Below are 17390 nucleotides of genomic sequence, written 5' to 3' on the forward strand. Positions count from 1 at the left end.
TGGATCCTTCACGACTAACGAACAGCGGACTGGTCAGATGAATAGCGATTTCATTTCGTAAGAGCTGATGGGGCTCGAGGTCGGCACAGACCCCACGAGGTCATGGACTCAAGTTATGAACAAAACTCTGATTTCTCCAGAATGGTGTGGGCTGTGTTTGCATTGAATGGACTTGGCTTGGAGACCATTTTCTGCCATTCAAGGACGTCATGTTCCCAAACAACGACGGAATTTTTATGGATGGCAGTCCGTCAACTCTTCGCGATTGGTTTGAAGAACATTCTGTGGAGTTCGAGCAAATGGTTTGGCCACCCAGATAACCCGACATGAAGTCCATGGAACATTTGTGGGACATGGTCGAGAGGTCAGTTTGCGCACGGAATCGTGTCCCTAACACTTTCGCAATTACCGGCGATTACAGAGACAACATGGCTTAACATTCCTGCAGGGGATTTCAACGAAATGTTGAGTCCATGCCACATCGAGTTGCTGCACTGTGCCGGGTAAATAGGACGTCCGAAAAGATTTTAGGAGGTATCACGTGGCTTTTGTCACCTCATCGCGTACACTTTTGACAGCAGTAGTTAATCCTTCACAGTGACAGAAATTCTTTTCAGAAAAGTAGCAGCTATTTTCTGTAGTCATTAACTGGTAAATTGCACAGTTTCGTTTCACAGCGAAACTGATATTATTGGTCTCTGATTTATGTAACATACTTTTATTGAATGAAGGACACACTTTGTACCCTTTAAAATTCGGTTTTATTTTGAAAACAGGGCTCATGAAATAGCATTAATGTTAAGAACTGCAGAGCAGTTGTGATTCCCAGTCAGTGATTTTCTGGTTGTTGTAGATGGCATTACGCACATTCTATATTTCCATTGCGGTGTAGTGTAATATTGGTTCATCGACGGAATGAATTACAGGAAAACTGAATACTTAGATTAGGCAACACAGTTTGATATTATCTTTTCCAAATTTAATATGAGCAGCAGCCCATGACTGATTAGTTGCAGTAAACCTGTGTGATGTTTCACAGACAGCCCAGTCTGGAGTTTAGATCGCTGTTCGGGCACTGAAAGACTATTCCACTTAACAGTGTTCCTCTAAATTTATTTTTGGATGGGATCCATCTTAATCAAAGTACTTTTTTTTTCTTTTATTACTCAGCCATATTCACTGAAGCTTCAGCATTGTGTGTGTTTCTGTTTTCTTTCTTGTTTTTACTATTTGTATAAACATGAAATCGGGTTTTAAGAAACTAATAACAAGTTTGCAAAAACAGTAGACTTTGAATATATACCTTGTTACCACAGGCTGCGGTATTTATCGTTTCGTATGTTTTGCATTACAGCTGTTTTTCCTTTCATAGTTTGTCATCTGCAACCATATAGAAAATAATGTAGACAAGTTTAGGGCAACGTCATTAATTCTATGTGGAACATTGTGTGTTTGTGTGTGTGTGTGTGTGTGTGTTTGTTCGTGCGTGTGTGTGTGTGTGTGTGTGTGTGTGTGTGTGTGTGTGTGTGTGTGAGAGAGAGAGAGAGAGAGAGAGAGAGAGAGTGTGTATGCGTGTGCGCGCGCGCACGTTTTATTTCCCTTACAGAGAGTTGTATCTGTTGGGCAATGTTTCATGTCCAAGACATTCAGGAAATGTAGAAAAACGGCTTTTTCTCTTTAATACTCTTCTCTGTTCTATGTATCTAGCATTAAAGTCCGTCCGATATAAATTGATTTGTAATCCTTGCATGTCAGTTGCTTAAGACTAGATGTGATATGTTTCTCTATGTTTGTATTAGTTGCTCTTAGGTTTCTCTTATTGAGTTCTCTGTTGTATAGGCTAGTTTCAGCTCTTGTTTTTTGAGGCTGTAGCCTATTCTCTGCGCTGAATTCGTATTGTTAGAGTGTACCCTTTGCTTATTGTTGTGGGCATATTTTTTTCATATTTGTTCTGAGTGTTAGAGTTCTAAGAGTCTGTGTTTGCGTGTTGGCGATGATCCGATTGTTTTTGTATTGTAGGTGCTCCATTCATTTTTGTTTTAATTTTGTGATCCAGCTTGTCTATAACGTTTTTGCCATACCAATTCTCCTCACCTATTTGTTTGATTATATGTGATTCGTTCTGGTGTTTGTCTTCACTGACTGCAGTTTTGTTCAGTCTGTGCACTATGTACTGCAATCCGGCTAGTTTGCGTGTAAACGGATGATTCGAGTTTTTATGTAGGGCTGCCCGTGTGGTGACGGCTTTCCTGAATGTGGATAACTGGCGTCTGTTGCTGTGCCTTTGTATTGTGGGGTTATCTTCTGTTTCTATGGTGAATTTTACTTTTGTGTCAACCGTGTTTACGACATTGTGGAGTTGTTGGACGCTACTGGGTGTTTTATCCAGAAGGCATATGTCATTTACATAGCAATACCAATATACTACCCGGTATTTTTAGGGTCTTACTATTATTTCAAATATTTTGTTCTCAGTGCGATTCGGGAAGATATTGGCTAGAAGTCCACTGGCCGGTAACCCGATGTTTGGGTGTTCCTCTAGATGCAGTATCTTCTGTTGGAATGAACCTAATCAATTAAATAATGAAAAATCATTTTAGGCAGTCGTGGCATGTGGCAAAATTAGTGGTAAATATGGAGCTACTGTATAAAGAAGGCAATTGTATCACTACGACACAGGAGATATTTCAATTGAAATTTTGTGTTGTGAAAGAATTAATAACTCTTCCTCAGGTTATGTACACAATTTATTGCAGAGACTGCGGAAAGTCCACGAAGAATGTTGGACTTGTTTGTTTTCTGTTTTCAGTTCCATTTCTAATGATAAATTTGAATTTCCAGAAATATCTGAATATTTTTTCGAGTGAATAAAATCAAAAGAAGTATTTAGGAACAGAGCGATAAATAAATGTGCCGCAGAATAAACGTACCCATGGATGTGTCATAGTTTGTAGCTGACACCGTCTGCCGACAGTGTAATATAGCGTTATCATGATTTTAGTGCTCCAACTAAATATTACGTAGGTGATAAAGAATATTTTCGACCATTTGTTATAGTCGAATCTCAGCTCCTACCTTACATATTGACAGCGTAAGCACTATTTATCATGTTCAAAAACTTTGTAAGGTGTCTAGGCCATTGTTTCAAAAAACTGTAACACTGAGTGTTTTCATGACTAATAGTCCGACTCATTGAGACTCTAGAAGAAATTGTCTCCCAGTGTGCGCACCAATATCAGCACTAGTTCTGAAACAGCGAAATAGGTGAAATTCTTTGCTAACATCGTCAAATTACTCGGAAAACTGAGCTCTTATTTGATGTGAAAATCGAGAAAGCTCATTATCCACTGTAACAATCAATGACCTCTGCATATCAATTGAGCTCTCCATACCAGAATGTCAATAAAGCGCGTCCGACTAACTTTTCTGCATGCCGGACACGAACGAATACTATGCTATCGAAAGTATATTGTGGATGAAGGATTAGATTGCGTCGAAATGCGAGAGTTGGATCTGGGCTGACAGGTGAAATGTTATTGTCAGATGAACGTCACTTTCGGCATCGTTCATTATACGAAAATTCGAAAAGCGCAAAATCAAACATCTTGCGTAAAGGAAGAAGCTGGTTGCAGCTCAGGAACATGTTTTTGTGTCAGTGCAAGGGATCAATAACCATAACAAAGCTTCTGTCGACCGATTTGGTTGCAAATAACCTTCAGAAGTCGTTCACAAAGAAAATATTTCTTACTGCATCGGATTAAATCTTTCAGGAATTCTCGAAAGTTAGTCGCCTAATTTCTCCAACTAAACTAAGACTTAATATTTATCAGACGAACTTCACCCTCATTGGGGCTCTTTGGATTCTACTCCAAGAGCCACTCCGCAAATGTTGCGTCTACTATTGGTGGCCAGGATTCATATACCACTAATGCAACCTCAGTAGTTTGTTGAGCAGCTGGAAACCTGTATGGGCGTTGTTCTACATATTGCAGTTACTTTGCTTGTCAACTTGCGACCATGTGACTCAACTGTGTATAAATTAAAGAATGAGACAATACAGTTTTACAATGTATGAAATTCAATTTCCACAAGACCACCTCTTCTCCTGTCCCAGTTGCTCACTTACTGTCTTACAATCAGTGATAAATAACTTTGTATTTGAAAGAAGATGATTTAGTATGAGAATGGATAGTTTCATCTATTACAGAGAATTAAGAAAAACTGCAGTTACTTGCTTGAGTGCTTGAAAAAAAAAAAAAAAAAAAAAAAAAAGTGTTCAGGTGCGAACTCTGTGGTACTAAAATGCCGGCTTCCCAGAGCGATCTGTCCTGTTAACAGAGCTGTCTTGTGGCGACGTTGCAGAAATGCCTGCAGACTCTCCGCCCAGCGGAGGTCCCACACGGGGTACCAGCGACTCGATGGGCTCAGTCGTGGTGAAGGAGGAGGCGCTGATGTCCAGACCCAGCTTCGCCGCGATGAACGGCTTCGCCGCCTCCACCAGCTGCTGTATGCGCTCTGCTGTGTTCTGTGGGCATGACCAACCATTGTTATTACTACGGTGCCCTGTCTCAGAGTATAAATTTACTGTATATTTACTGTTAACTACCCACGTTACAACGTAGCGAGGAAGTCATCGACTTTACCGTGTTACACTCATGAAAGGATTCTCTAAGATGCGTGACGATCTCTTATTTATTTCTAGGACGCGTTGTCCCAGAAGAAATTTACAACAAGTTCCAATCCCACGATTATTTTTAAGGTTTCTCTTGGCTCTAAATCAAATACTACATCTGTAAATATCATCCCCCATATGCCGAAATGCGGCTCCTTCTGCCCCACTATCAGGACGCGAACAGGACTTTCAGTCGGTTAGATCTCTAACAATTACCAACACCCATTAAGGCAGATCATAGGAAGTACGCCAAAAAGCGTATAACAAATTAAAACAGAAACCAAATACAACCACAATTGTGAGCAGGCCGTTAGAACTACTGTGCGTCCCACGTGACTGGCAGAACATGGTAAGTACTCAGAGAAAGATCTGATATCGTGAATATCTACAGAATAATACTGATAGAACTATGTAACAGATATCACATTGGATCATTTATTGCATTATTTAATGATATTGAATCCTCCGTACAATAACACTGTTGTCAGAACCGATCTTCACTCTTGGATAAATATTTCAAGGATTTATTGACACGTCAGATTTAGATGTAATCTCAAGAGTTCAACGACTTCACGTGTCATCATAGTCACGGATTACCTGCAAGCTATATGGTACTTCATTCAGCTGACGGAATTGTAACATAGAGACGTCACGGAACTAAACCCATCTAGAATGACCTACGACATACCAAGAATACCAAGAAAGAACACACATGAAACTCAAAAGGAATAAAACCGTACAATAAATTACCAAAGAAGATTAAAGAATTGCTAAAACAAATTTAATTAAAAAGCCAGTTAAGAAGTAATACATTCTATACATTCAAGGATTACTTAGATAGCACAGCATAGCGGTTTCGTAAAAAGTGTAAACAAATAAAGATTGATAGTAAAACGAATAGATTTCTACATAACACTTTCTCATTATATATTTTTTTCCTTCATTTCTCCTTTTCTGGACAACTTACTCCTACAGTTAGGCAATGTGTAATACCAACGCCTAATCCTCTTGCGAGCTCAATATCTCAGTAGTTAGCTTTTAAAAGTATTAAAGACTCAACAGAAATTCAACTCTTCTTCATAGAACTAATCTGAGTATACCAAAATCATTGCCTCCATTGAAATACGGATATTTGTGACCTCTCTAATTATACACAAGTAAACTTTTGAATGTAAGAATTTCAGCTGAGAATTATATACACTAATGGCCATTAAAATTCCTACATCACGAAGATAACATGCTACAGACGCGAAATTTAACCGACAAGAAGAAGATGCTGTGATATGCAAACGATTAGCTTTTCAGAGCATTCACACAAGGTTGACGCCGGTGGCGACACCTACAGCGTGCTGACATGAGGAAAGTTTCCAACCGATTTCTCATACACAAACAGCAGTTGACCGGCGTTGCTTGGTGAAACGTTGTTGTGATGCCTCGTGTAAGGAGGAGAAATGCGTACCATCAAGTTTCCGACTTTGATAAAGGTCGGATTGTAGCCTATTGCGATTGCGGTTTATCGTATCGCGACATTGCTGCTCGCGTTGGTCGAGATCCAATGACTGTTAGCAGAATATCGAATCTGTAGGTTCAGTAGGGTAATACGGAACGCCGTGCTGGATCCCAACGGCCTCGTATAACTAGCAGTCGAGATGACAGGCATCTTATCCGCATGGCTGTAACGGATCGTGCAGCCACGCCTCGATCCTTGAGTCAACAGATGGGGACGTTTGCAAGACAACAACCAGCAGCACGATCAGTTCGACGACGTTTGCAGCATCATGGACCATCCGCTCTGAGACCATGGCTGCGGTTACCCTTGACGCTGCATCACAGACAGGAGCGCCTGCGGTGGTGTACTCAACGACGAACCTGGGTGCACGAATGGCAAAACATCATTTTTTCGGATGAATCCCGGTTCTGTTTACAGCATCATGATGGTCGCATCCGTATTTGGCGACATCGCGGTGAACGCACATTGGAAGCGTGTATTCGTCATCGCCATACTGGCGTATCACCGGGCGTGACGGTATGGGGTGCCATTGTTTACACGTCTCGGTCACCTCTTGTTCGCATTGACGGCACTTTGAACTGTGGACGTTACATTTCAGAAGTGTTACGACCCGTTATTACGGCCAGAGGTGGTTGTTCTGGGTACTGATTTCTCAGGATCTATGCACCCAAATTGCGTGAAAATGTAATCACATGTCCGTTCTAGTATAGTATATTTGTCCAATGAATTCCCGTTTATCATCTGCATTTCTTCTTGGTGTAGCAATTTTAATGGCCAGTAGTGTGCATTTTAATTACAAGTAAGCGCAATGCGCGATCTCGACAGACACTGTATCAGATCGTAGTACTCCACATATCAGTTGTGTACACTACGGAGCCAGACTCAATCTAGTTTATCTTATAACATAGATTCAGTGCATACCAGTGTCAGATCATCATGCCCTCCACATGAACGTAATCAGTGAATCTAGTATGATACTATGACCATCGATCAATAACGCATTTTAGCTATAAATTATTTCTTTAATACTGCACTATGCAGAAGTACATTGCTAATTACTTAAATGAAATTATTGAATGTATTATCTGGGGTACCTTTTGTACCAGCAAGATCTGAACTTTTATCAGTGTAAATAATATAAGGCAAAGCGTGGTGGTCCATTGTATGAAACATTTCATTTTATTAATCACTCCAGTTTATTAAACATCAGATTTAAGAAAGAATGTAAGCTGTAAGGGAGACTGACTGAAGCCCATTGGCGTGGACCTACATGTGGACTAGCGTCTTATTGGCTCTGAGCAGCGATTGTGGAGTGTCCAGAGACCAACTGGTAGCCAACAGAAGATAAAACGGGGGAGTTCATATTACGCAGGTAAAGATGCAGTTACATTCATGGAGTCGTAAGAACAGTTTTCTAGTGATAGTTGACCTACAGTAGCATGCGGTCACACTAGATACCACATCAGTTACTGCTGAGTTGGAAGGCAACCCACAAATCCAAAAACCCAAAATTGCAAAGAGAAGAGCGATTCGAGAACAATCTGCTTACATCATTCAGCATGGAAGAATGAGATACGGCTATTAAAAAAAGCCAGAACGGAAAATCAGCTGACTTAGATGATATACGAGCAGAGAAAATAAATCACTTTGCGTAACAACAGAGAAATGCCAGAATGAGATTTTCACTCTGCAGTGAAGTGTGCGCTGATATGAAACTTCCTGGCAGATTAAAACTGTGTGTCCTACCGAGACTCGAACTCGGGACCTTTGCGTTTCGCGGGCAAGTGTTCTACCAACTTTTTTTTTAAATCTCATTTTGCTCTATTTTGTTCGTTGAATTAGTTCGTGGCGGAAGTCCGATGACACTCGTTCGGGTTGTTCGTTGATCCGGTTTCTCAGTCTTTTTGTTACAGAGGGTAGCTAACCCTCTGACCGAACACGCTGAGCTACCGTGCCGGCTCCAACTGAGCTACCCAAGCACGACTCAGGCCGGTCCTCACAGTTTTACTTCTTTCAGTACGCCGTCTACTACCATCCAAACTTTACAGAAGCTCTCGTGCGAACATTGCAGAATTAGCAATCCTGAAAGAAAGGATATTGCGGAGACATGGCTTAGCCACTGCCTGGGGGATGTTTCCAGAATGAAATTTTCACTCTGCAGCGGAGAGTGCGCTGATATGAAACTTCCTGGCAGATTAAAACTGTTTGCCAGACCGAGACTCGAAGTCAGGACCTTTGCCTTTCGCGGGCAAAGCACTTGCCCACGAAAGGCCAAGGTCCAGAGTTCGAGTCTCGGTCCGGCACACAGTTTTAATCTGCCAGGAAGTTTCAACAAAGAGATGAATTCTGCAACTCTAAAAATTGCATGAGTAGATGTCAAAGACAAGTTTCATCACTCTGTCATCTATACAGACTGCTGAAAGGAATGATTTTAAATCGCCTCCTACCTGTAGTTTACCCCCTGCTGATACCTGAGCAAACTGGATTTTGTCGAGGTAAAAGCTTCACAGGACAACTGATGAGTCTTACGCAGTTCATAAAAGATGGGTTTGAAGATCGTAAGATAACAGGGATGGTATTTGTCGACTTATCAGCGGCCTATGACACTGTCAACCACCACCTAATACTATTCAACGTTTCAATATGACGAAGGATTTTAATCTAACTAAGTTCACCGCAGCATTTCTACAAAACTGCAGGTTCTTCGTTGACTTTCAAGGCAACGCAACCGATGGAGACTACAGGAAGACGGTCTTCCCCAAGGAAGCGTGCTAGCTCCAATCCTATTCAATAACCTATAGCCCCCAACACCAGGAGTTTCTTGTATGCTGGTGACCTTGCTCTTTTCACTCCGAGCTCAGACATTGAATCAATAGAGAACGCCCTCAAGACTGCCCTTGAAGATCTGTCAAGATACCATAGCAGAAATCAGCTTAAATCAAACTCCTCAAAGACTTTAGCGTATGCCTTTCATTCGAGAAATAGGGCAGCTACTCGTAAATTGATTATAGTATGGTAAGGAATTGAGTTAGAACATTGCTGCACTTTAAAATACCAGGGAGTCTCGGTGGGCAGCTCTCTTGGTTTCAAGAGACACTGCTTGATTTGCAAGTTGAAAGTTTCCATCAGGAAGAATCTGTTAAGAAAATTTGGCGGAACACAGTGGGGTAGTCAACCTGAAACCTTCGCAAGTGCATTAGCGTATTTTGCAGTAGAGTACGCTTGTCCTATTTGATATAATTCGTCACATGCCAAAAAGGTAGATGTAGCTCTCAACAACACCTGCAGAATTATAGCAGGATGTTTGAAATCTACTCTTTGTTTAAAATCTATTCCTGTCGAATGGATTTACTATATAGCAGAAATAACACCACCTCCAATTCGAAGAAAAATTACGGCGAATGAAGAACGAAAGAAAGTGGAACAAGAACAAACCCATCACGTGTAAGCCAAGGATGAGTTTCCTTAGAACATCAAAGGTACTTACTAAAACTGCTGAAAGTGTCAGGGTGCAACTTTGGAGGGATAAGACTTCCCATCCCTGTAGTTGGAAAAGAATTTCTGAAATTCAGCCTCCAGGACAGGACGTAGAATGCATGACCTGGAAATCTTTGAATAGGATGAGATCAGGCATTGGTAGATCAAGGATTAATCTGGCTAGATGGGACTACAGTACAGAAAACAATATTAAGTGTGATTGTGGAAAAGACCAGACTGTCCAGCACACACTTCAGTGCCGAATGTGTCGAGCCTCCTGTATTGCAGAAGGCCTCCATCAAGCGACAGAAAATGGACTGGAAGTGGCCAAAGCTTAGTGAATGACATATAACTGTTCGCCTATATATGTTTCTGACACGATAATAATAATATCTTCAGCAATTGTCGGGACTTTGAAAATATTCCTGTGATGTGGGACTTGGTTAAAATTCAGCAGTTCAGGTGTGCGGTCGAGTTGAGCTCAGTGAACAGTAGAACTGGAGAATTTGATAAATTTTCATGTTAATGCACTATAGCAAGCTTCACTTACATTATTATTAATTATTTAAATAACATTTGTAGGACCACCAGCTTTAATTATTTTAAAGAACTTCTTGGTCGACTATTTCATTTAATTGTAACTTCGCCTGACAGCAATTGTTTTATTTAATGTAACCAGCTGCATTTTATGTTATTTATTATTAGCAATAACTGGCCAATGTCTGGTAAATTTGGCTGTCAAGCTACTGCAGGGCGTTAAAGCTGACGCGTGGGACTCAAGCTGGACGCCAATATTGAGCCAAATATTTTATCTGAGCCACACGTTGTCCAGTACAGACTTCATCATATTCTTTCCCAGTAAGTCGCAGATGGTTTGTCTCATCTTAACTTTCCTCATTCTTTCCACTCTTTTCACCGGCACTTCGCAAGGACAATGTCGATTTATATTTCTGACCTTCTTCGTTCCAAGGATGTTCTCCAATGAGCTTCTCTTCAGCTTACTTCCTTTTTATTCGTGAGATCTGTGACGCTGTACACGACTCAATAAATATCTTGTGACTCTGTACTTTGGATTGAGTTTTAAACCTTCATGCACTATATTCGATGCTGTTTGAGACATTTCATTGAGGACACTGAGTTATCGACGTGAATACACGTACCATCGGTCTTATCTCGGAGAAGAGTCATGTCTTGGCTGTCACAACATATAAGTAGTTCCCGTACAGAAATCAAGAGGATATTGTATTTTTTCATGTGGATGTGAACAGCGCTATGAAAGAGGAGAAGGTTGGCAGAAAATTGCAGAGATTGATAGCTGACCCGACACAGTCTTTAAAAACTAGTCCGAATATTCGTAAAATTACTGGAATAAAAGAATGGCTTGGGGCACAATGTAGTCTACTGCATGATCTCTAATTTTGGTACTAGATTGACACCAATTTCATTTCTGCTCAATCTCGACACATTTGTCTGTCTTTCGTTTACTCTGAGTCGATATTGTTTTCAGTAGACAGTTCTTTCAAGTCGATACGTCCTATAATTCTCCCTCACTTTCACAGAGGATAAGAGCGTCATTTTCGAAACTTATCGTAACGTATATTGCCGCATTTTCATTGTACCTTATGCCTATTTTTCTCAGGGTTTCAAAGATGTTGTAACAACTCATATTGACGAGTTTTCCACGTCACAAAATCCGGTAACAGTGTCTTAATTTTTGTTATCTCTTGCTTCCATTATGAATCGCAAAGTCAGACCGCCTCATTGGTGCCTTTATCTTCTGTAAAGCCAAACAGATCGTCTTATAAAAACGAAAATAATTTTATTTTCCGGTGTTTCGTATTGTATTCAAGAAACTTAATACACGAGTTGCTTTCGCTTTTATCTGTCTTTGGGACTTTACGGATAATGACATTGCGATAATACGATGGTATGTCTCCATCTCATAAATTTTATACATTAAATTTGGTGATCGTTTAGCTGTTACCTACCCCAGTGATTTCAGTTATTCCGTAGGAATATTACATATCCTTTCCTCTTGTTGATCGCAAGTCCTCAAAAGCTCTGCCACAAATAGATTAATACTGGATCCATATGACCCCCAAACAGAAACGAGTTTATTCTGTCATATCAGCAAATAGTTCCTCTCCCTCATCAATACATTGTTAATTATAGTGTAGTACATCAAAAATATCGTAACGATTCAGTATTTCACTACCAGACTAGCAAATACTTTGTTTTGTGTAATAGTCAGGCACTATACTCAGCTAGTTGCCCCTACTAACATTGGTAAGCTACGCATGGAAAATGTTCTGCTATCACTGGATCAGTCTTGAAACGCACCGAGCTGATTTGCAGCTTTGCATTATTTGTAATTTTCCCCAAATACCCAATCAGTGGCGAGAGAGTGTAGAATCGAAAATGGAACTCCCTTCTTTGCAGCGCTGTTACAGTAAAACACTAAACACTTTTCCTAAATTCATCCAACAATATTTCGCTGAAAGAGCACCTACGTTGCTTCAATAATTTTCATTTGAGGTCGCGAATATTACAAATTTGTCTATCAACTGAGCAAACTGTTCACAACTCTAGTAGGTCTCTTGACATTAGCGACTTACGAGAAAGGTGATGTTGAGTACCATGGCAGCGTCCTTGCTGGTGTTGAAGATAACTGCAGTTACATACTCATTCACATCCAGTTCGACGCCTGTACGGTTAAACTGCGGCACTTCGCCAGTCGTGGTGGTTGGCGGTTGAGTTGCTGCGTCCGTGAAGCTCTGCAACACGCAAATCAAATTGTAGACTGGTTCGTATTCCTTAGAGAGGCTTTTGACGCTGACTACGAACAAGAGATTTAGCATCATCTATAGATTTTTCGTACGTTTAAATAAAAATGAAGGAAATGCCATAGGGAAATATACGAGGGTTGTTCAATAAGTAACGCCTCACAAATTTTTTTAAAGCCATTGATATATATATGTAGACAAATGTCCTTGTTGGTGCCTCACATTTTATGCTTGTTCTGTGCACAGGTGAAGTTTCGGACTGTTCTGGCAGATGGCAGAGCTTTTTAGTACAGCGTCAAAATGGCGTCTACATACGACTCACGTTACAAGCAGCGTGCTGTTATTGAATTCTTGTATGCAGAAAAAGAAACCGTGGTGAATATCCATAAACGTGTTTGCGCAGTGTATGGCGATGCCACAGTTGATACGAGTACAGTTAGGCGATGGGTAAAGAAAGTTACAGCCTCAGGAAACGCAGAAACAGAGCTCCATGGTAAGCAGCGCCTGGGACGTCCTGTCACAGCCACTGCTCCAGACATGCTGAAACTTGCAGATGTCGTTATTCACTCATCACAAGTCGACAATTGGCTCTACACTTGTCCGTCAGCACTGGAAGTGCGTCTGCAATGATCGAGGCTCTCGGATATTCAAAGAGGTGCTGTGCTCTCCTTGGGTTCCACGAATGCTCACAGCGGACCACACGACTCAAAGAAAGACCATTTCATCTGAATTGTTGAAGCGTTTTGAGCGACAGAGAGGCTTTTGTGTCAGTTTGAAGATGACGGGAGTGTCACTCGTGAAGTGAAAACATGCTCTTCCACAAAGTTGGCGTACGGTCATAGAACGTGATGTAGACCACGTAAAAAATAGGACATGGGTAAGACTCGTTGATGTGTATTGTCACCGAATTCTGACTCTTAACAATAAATATGTTCCGAGGAAAAACTGTGGGGCATTACTTACTGAACGACCTTCGTATGATAGGGTGATACATTTGAGAAAATCAAAGCGAAAGTAATAGTCACAAGTAAACTGAAGCTAATGATGCAGTATATTAAATATCGGTAGAAACCAAGGACGATGTTTTTCACCACGTAAATAACTGCTTCGGTGAGATCAAAAAATGGCTGTGAGCACTATGGGACAGTCCCCTAGAACTTAGAACTACTTAAATCTAACTAACCTAAGGACGACCGACACACACATCCATGCCCGAGGCAGGATTCGAACCTGCGACCGTAGCAGTCGCGAGGTTCCAGACTGTAGGGCCTAGAACCGCTCGGCCATCCCGGCCGGCAGGTGAGATCAGGAAGGCAATCATTCCACGCACACTAACTTACGAGAAGCATGGAAAAACTGTGGTTCTTCTACTTCTCCCTACGAAATTGATCACAAGTCAACGCCCAGATGTAAGTGTCCAACCGTTTATCTTTTAAATTAGAATCTAAATGGAATATTCAAGACTACAAAAACTATTAAAACCTAGTGGTGGTGAAACATTGTACAAATTCTGTGCAGAAAACCCTTCTCCTTGTTGGACTCAACTGGATGAACTCGACGAACAAGGGAGTTACTAACACAGAGTTATGATAGTGATTATTAACAGGAGGTCTACAGAGAAAAAAACTATTATATGACATGTCTTCACATTACACGAACTTCACTCAAATAGCTGTTCAAGTAAGACAAAGAAGTGATAGAGTGTATTTTTTGGGGTTGGGGGGAGGGGAAGAGGATTTAATGGTCTGACGACTTCTTTGATTAGGTCCGCCACGAATTTCTCTCCTTCGCCAGTCTCTTCATCTCACAGTACCACAACTCAATTTCCTCAATTACTTGTTGGGTAGCTTCCGATCTCTGGTTTCCTCTATAGTTTTTGCCTTCGAGCACCACTGAAGGTATTCTCTGATGCCTTAACACATGGCTATCATCCTGCCCCCTCCTCTCGTCAATGTTTCTCATATGTTCTTCGCCAGTTGTGCAAGGACAACTTCATTCTTTATCGTATCACTCCTCATAATTTTAAACACCCTCCTATAGCACCATATCTCAAGTGCTTTGATTCTAATCTCTACTGGTTTCTCCACAGTCAATGATTCATTTCCATACAATGTGCTCCAGAAATACATTCTCAGAAATTTATTGCTCAAATTAAGGCCGATGTTCGATAGCAATGGACTCCTTTCGGCCAGAATTGCACTCTGCCTCCACTAGTCTGCTTCTTATGTCCTCCCTGTTCGTCTCTTAAGTATTATTTTGCTTCCAAGGTAACATATTCTTTAACTTCATTTGCATCGTGGTCAAAAATGTGGACGCTATGTTGCTATTTCTGCTACAACTCAATACTCGCGTCATTATTTTATACTACTGGCCATTAAAATTGCTACACCAAGAAGAAATGCAAATGATAAACGGGTATTCATTGGACAAATATATTATACTAGAACTGACATGTGATCACATTTTCACGCAATTTGGGTGCAAAGATCCAGAGAAATCAGTACCCAGAACATCCACCTCTGGCCGTAATAACGGCCTTGATACGCCTGGGCATTGAGTCAAACAGAGCTTGGATGGCGTGTACAGGTACAGCTGCCCATGCAGCTTCAACACGATACCACAGTTCATCAAGAGGAGTGACTAGCGTATTGTGACGAGCCAGTTGCTCGGCCACCATTGACTAGACGTTTTCAATTGGTGAGAGATCTGGAGAATACGCTAGCCAGGGCAGCAGTCGAACATTTTTAGTATTCAGAAAAGCCTGTACAGGACCTGCAACATGCGGTCGTGCCTTATCCTATGACGTTTTGCCATTCGTGCTCCCAGGTTCGTCGTTGAGTACACCATCGCAGGCGCTCCTGTCTGTGATGCAGCGTCAATGGTATCCGCAGCCGTGGTTTCCGAGTTGATAGTTCATGCTGCTGCAAACATCGTCAAACTGTTCGTGCAGATGGTTGTTGTCTTGCAAACGTCCTTATCTGTTGACTCAGGGATCGAGACGTGGCTGCACGATCCGTTACAGCCATACGGATAAGATGGCTGTCATATCGACTGCTAGAGATACGAGGCCCTTAGGATCCAGCACGGCGTTCCGTATTACCCTCCTGAACCCACCGATTCCATATTCTGCTAACAGTGATTGGAGCTCGACCACCGCGAGCAGCAATGTCGCGATACGATAAACCGCAATCGTGATAGGCTACAATCCGACCTTTATCAAAGTCCTCCTTACAAGAGGCATCAGAACAACGTTTCACCAGGCAACGCCGGTCAACTGCTGTTTGTGTATTCAGAAATCGGTTGGAAACTTACTTCATGCTATTACGTGTAGGTGTCGCCACCTGCGCCAACCTTGTGTGAATGCCCTGAAAAGCTAATCATTTGCATAGCACAGCATCTTCTTCCTGTCGGTTAAATTTCGCGTTTGTAGCACGTCATCTTCGTGGTGTAGTAATTTTAATGGCCAGTAGTGTATATATCATAAATCCTTATTCTGTACTCAAACAAGTCGGAACGTTAAACACTTCTTGCAGTTCTTCTTCATTTATGCTAAGGATAGAAATGTCATCGGTGGATCTTAATCCTGCTCTTGAACCTTCCTTTTATTTCCCTCAATGCTTTTATGATGTCTATATTGAATACTGGATAGAAAGATTGCATCATTATCCTACAACTTTTTCAATCCGGGCACATTGTTCTTTGTCATCCATTCTTTTCCTTCGCTCTCGGTTCCTGTGCATGTTACACACCAGTGTTAAATTGTAAAGACATATGTAACTTATGCGTGGTGCATTACTGCCAATTAACACAACTTGATATAATTTGACTATACAAGCAAGGAATTGCTGCTGTATAGCACAGAAGGAAACTGAAAGAAATAAGCAATGAGACGAACTGAAATAACGCATTCAATAACGATACTTACACTGAAGTCACCGAGATTTATAATAGTCTGCTAGACATTGCAAAAGATGAAGGCGGAGAATGGTTATAAATAGGGTGTGTTATCATCTGCAACGTGATTGGGAGTTGATTAGGAGTTATTGTAGTATGAAGCGCCATTCTTCTTGGAGCGCGAATGACAACTGCTGGATGGTAGCTGGTGGATGTGGAAGTACTGAAACACGTCTCTACAGTGCAGCCCACATGTGCCCGATGGGATTTAAGTCATGGAACGTGCAAGCCAGTCTATTCGCCAGATATCCTCTCTTTGCAATGGCTCAGCTACCTGTGGTTTTCGAAGCGGTCGTCCATTGCCATAATTAAAAACGAGTCAGGGCCGAATGCACTCCCGAAAACATGCACATTGCAAAGGATAACAGTGTCACAGTAACGTTGACCGGTGAGTGTACTGCGTCCAATGATCTGGAGGTCAGTACGCCCACACAACGTTGTTCCTCTCTCATCATATCACCTGGCCTGCCAAAAGTATCATATTCGGTAATGTTCCTCGGTGCATTACGTGTTCCCGCCTCTTACCATGTGAGGGTACGTCCAGAATGACTACACAGACTGAACTGCTCATCGGAGAAGAGCACGCAACCCATTCCTCGTTGGTCCAGTCACTATGCTCTTGGCACCACCGAAAACGCTGCCGCCTATGTGCGGATGTCCACGGAACACAATCTACTGGTCGTCGGGCAAAGAGACCACCGCCCATACAGTCGCCGTGTCATTATTGAGTGTAAGAGTGCGTGCCTTTCAGTCGTGGTAAATGTGGCTGCAAATACAACCGCTGTTTGATGCGGGTCCCTTCTAGTCTGTTGCACGACGTAGCGGTCGTCTGCTGCTGTAGTTCACAGTGGTCGACAGGCTGTGAGCAACAGTGGACTCCTGAGCTACATTCGTCATACTTAGTCCTTCTTCGAGTTTTCCTATGATTCCCTCATCCAAGTCATCCAAATGTTGTCTCCGGACCATGTTTCAATAAAGGACAACACAGAACTCC

The 17390-nt window shown here is 41.7% G+C and overlaps 1 protein-coding gene across 1 annotated transcript in view; it reads right to left on the reverse strand.

Annotated features, from left to right (window-relative positions):
• Window positions 1-4297: 4297 nt before the first annotated feature.
• Window positions 4298-17390, reverse strand: part of LOC126474389 (uncharacterized) — a 55171-nt gene continuing 42078 nt past the window's right edge. The window contains exons 3-4 of the mRNA XM_050101857.1: window positions 12275-12433; window positions 4298-4525 (exon numbers count right to left, since the gene is read on the reverse strand). Coding sequence (XP_049957814.1) covers window positions 4298-4525; window positions 12275-12433 — 387 coding nt within the window. The remainder of the gene's footprint in view (window positions 4526-12274; window positions 12434-17390) is intronic.

This window comes from Schistocerca serialis, chromosome 4 (genome assembly GCF_023864345.2).
Source record: "Schistocerca serialis cubense isolate TAMUIC-IGC-003099 chromosome 4, iqSchSeri2.2, whole genome shotgun sequence".
Classification (NCBI taxonomy): Eukaryota; Metazoa; Arthropoda; class Insecta; order Orthoptera; family Acrididae; genus Schistocerca; species Schistocerca serialis.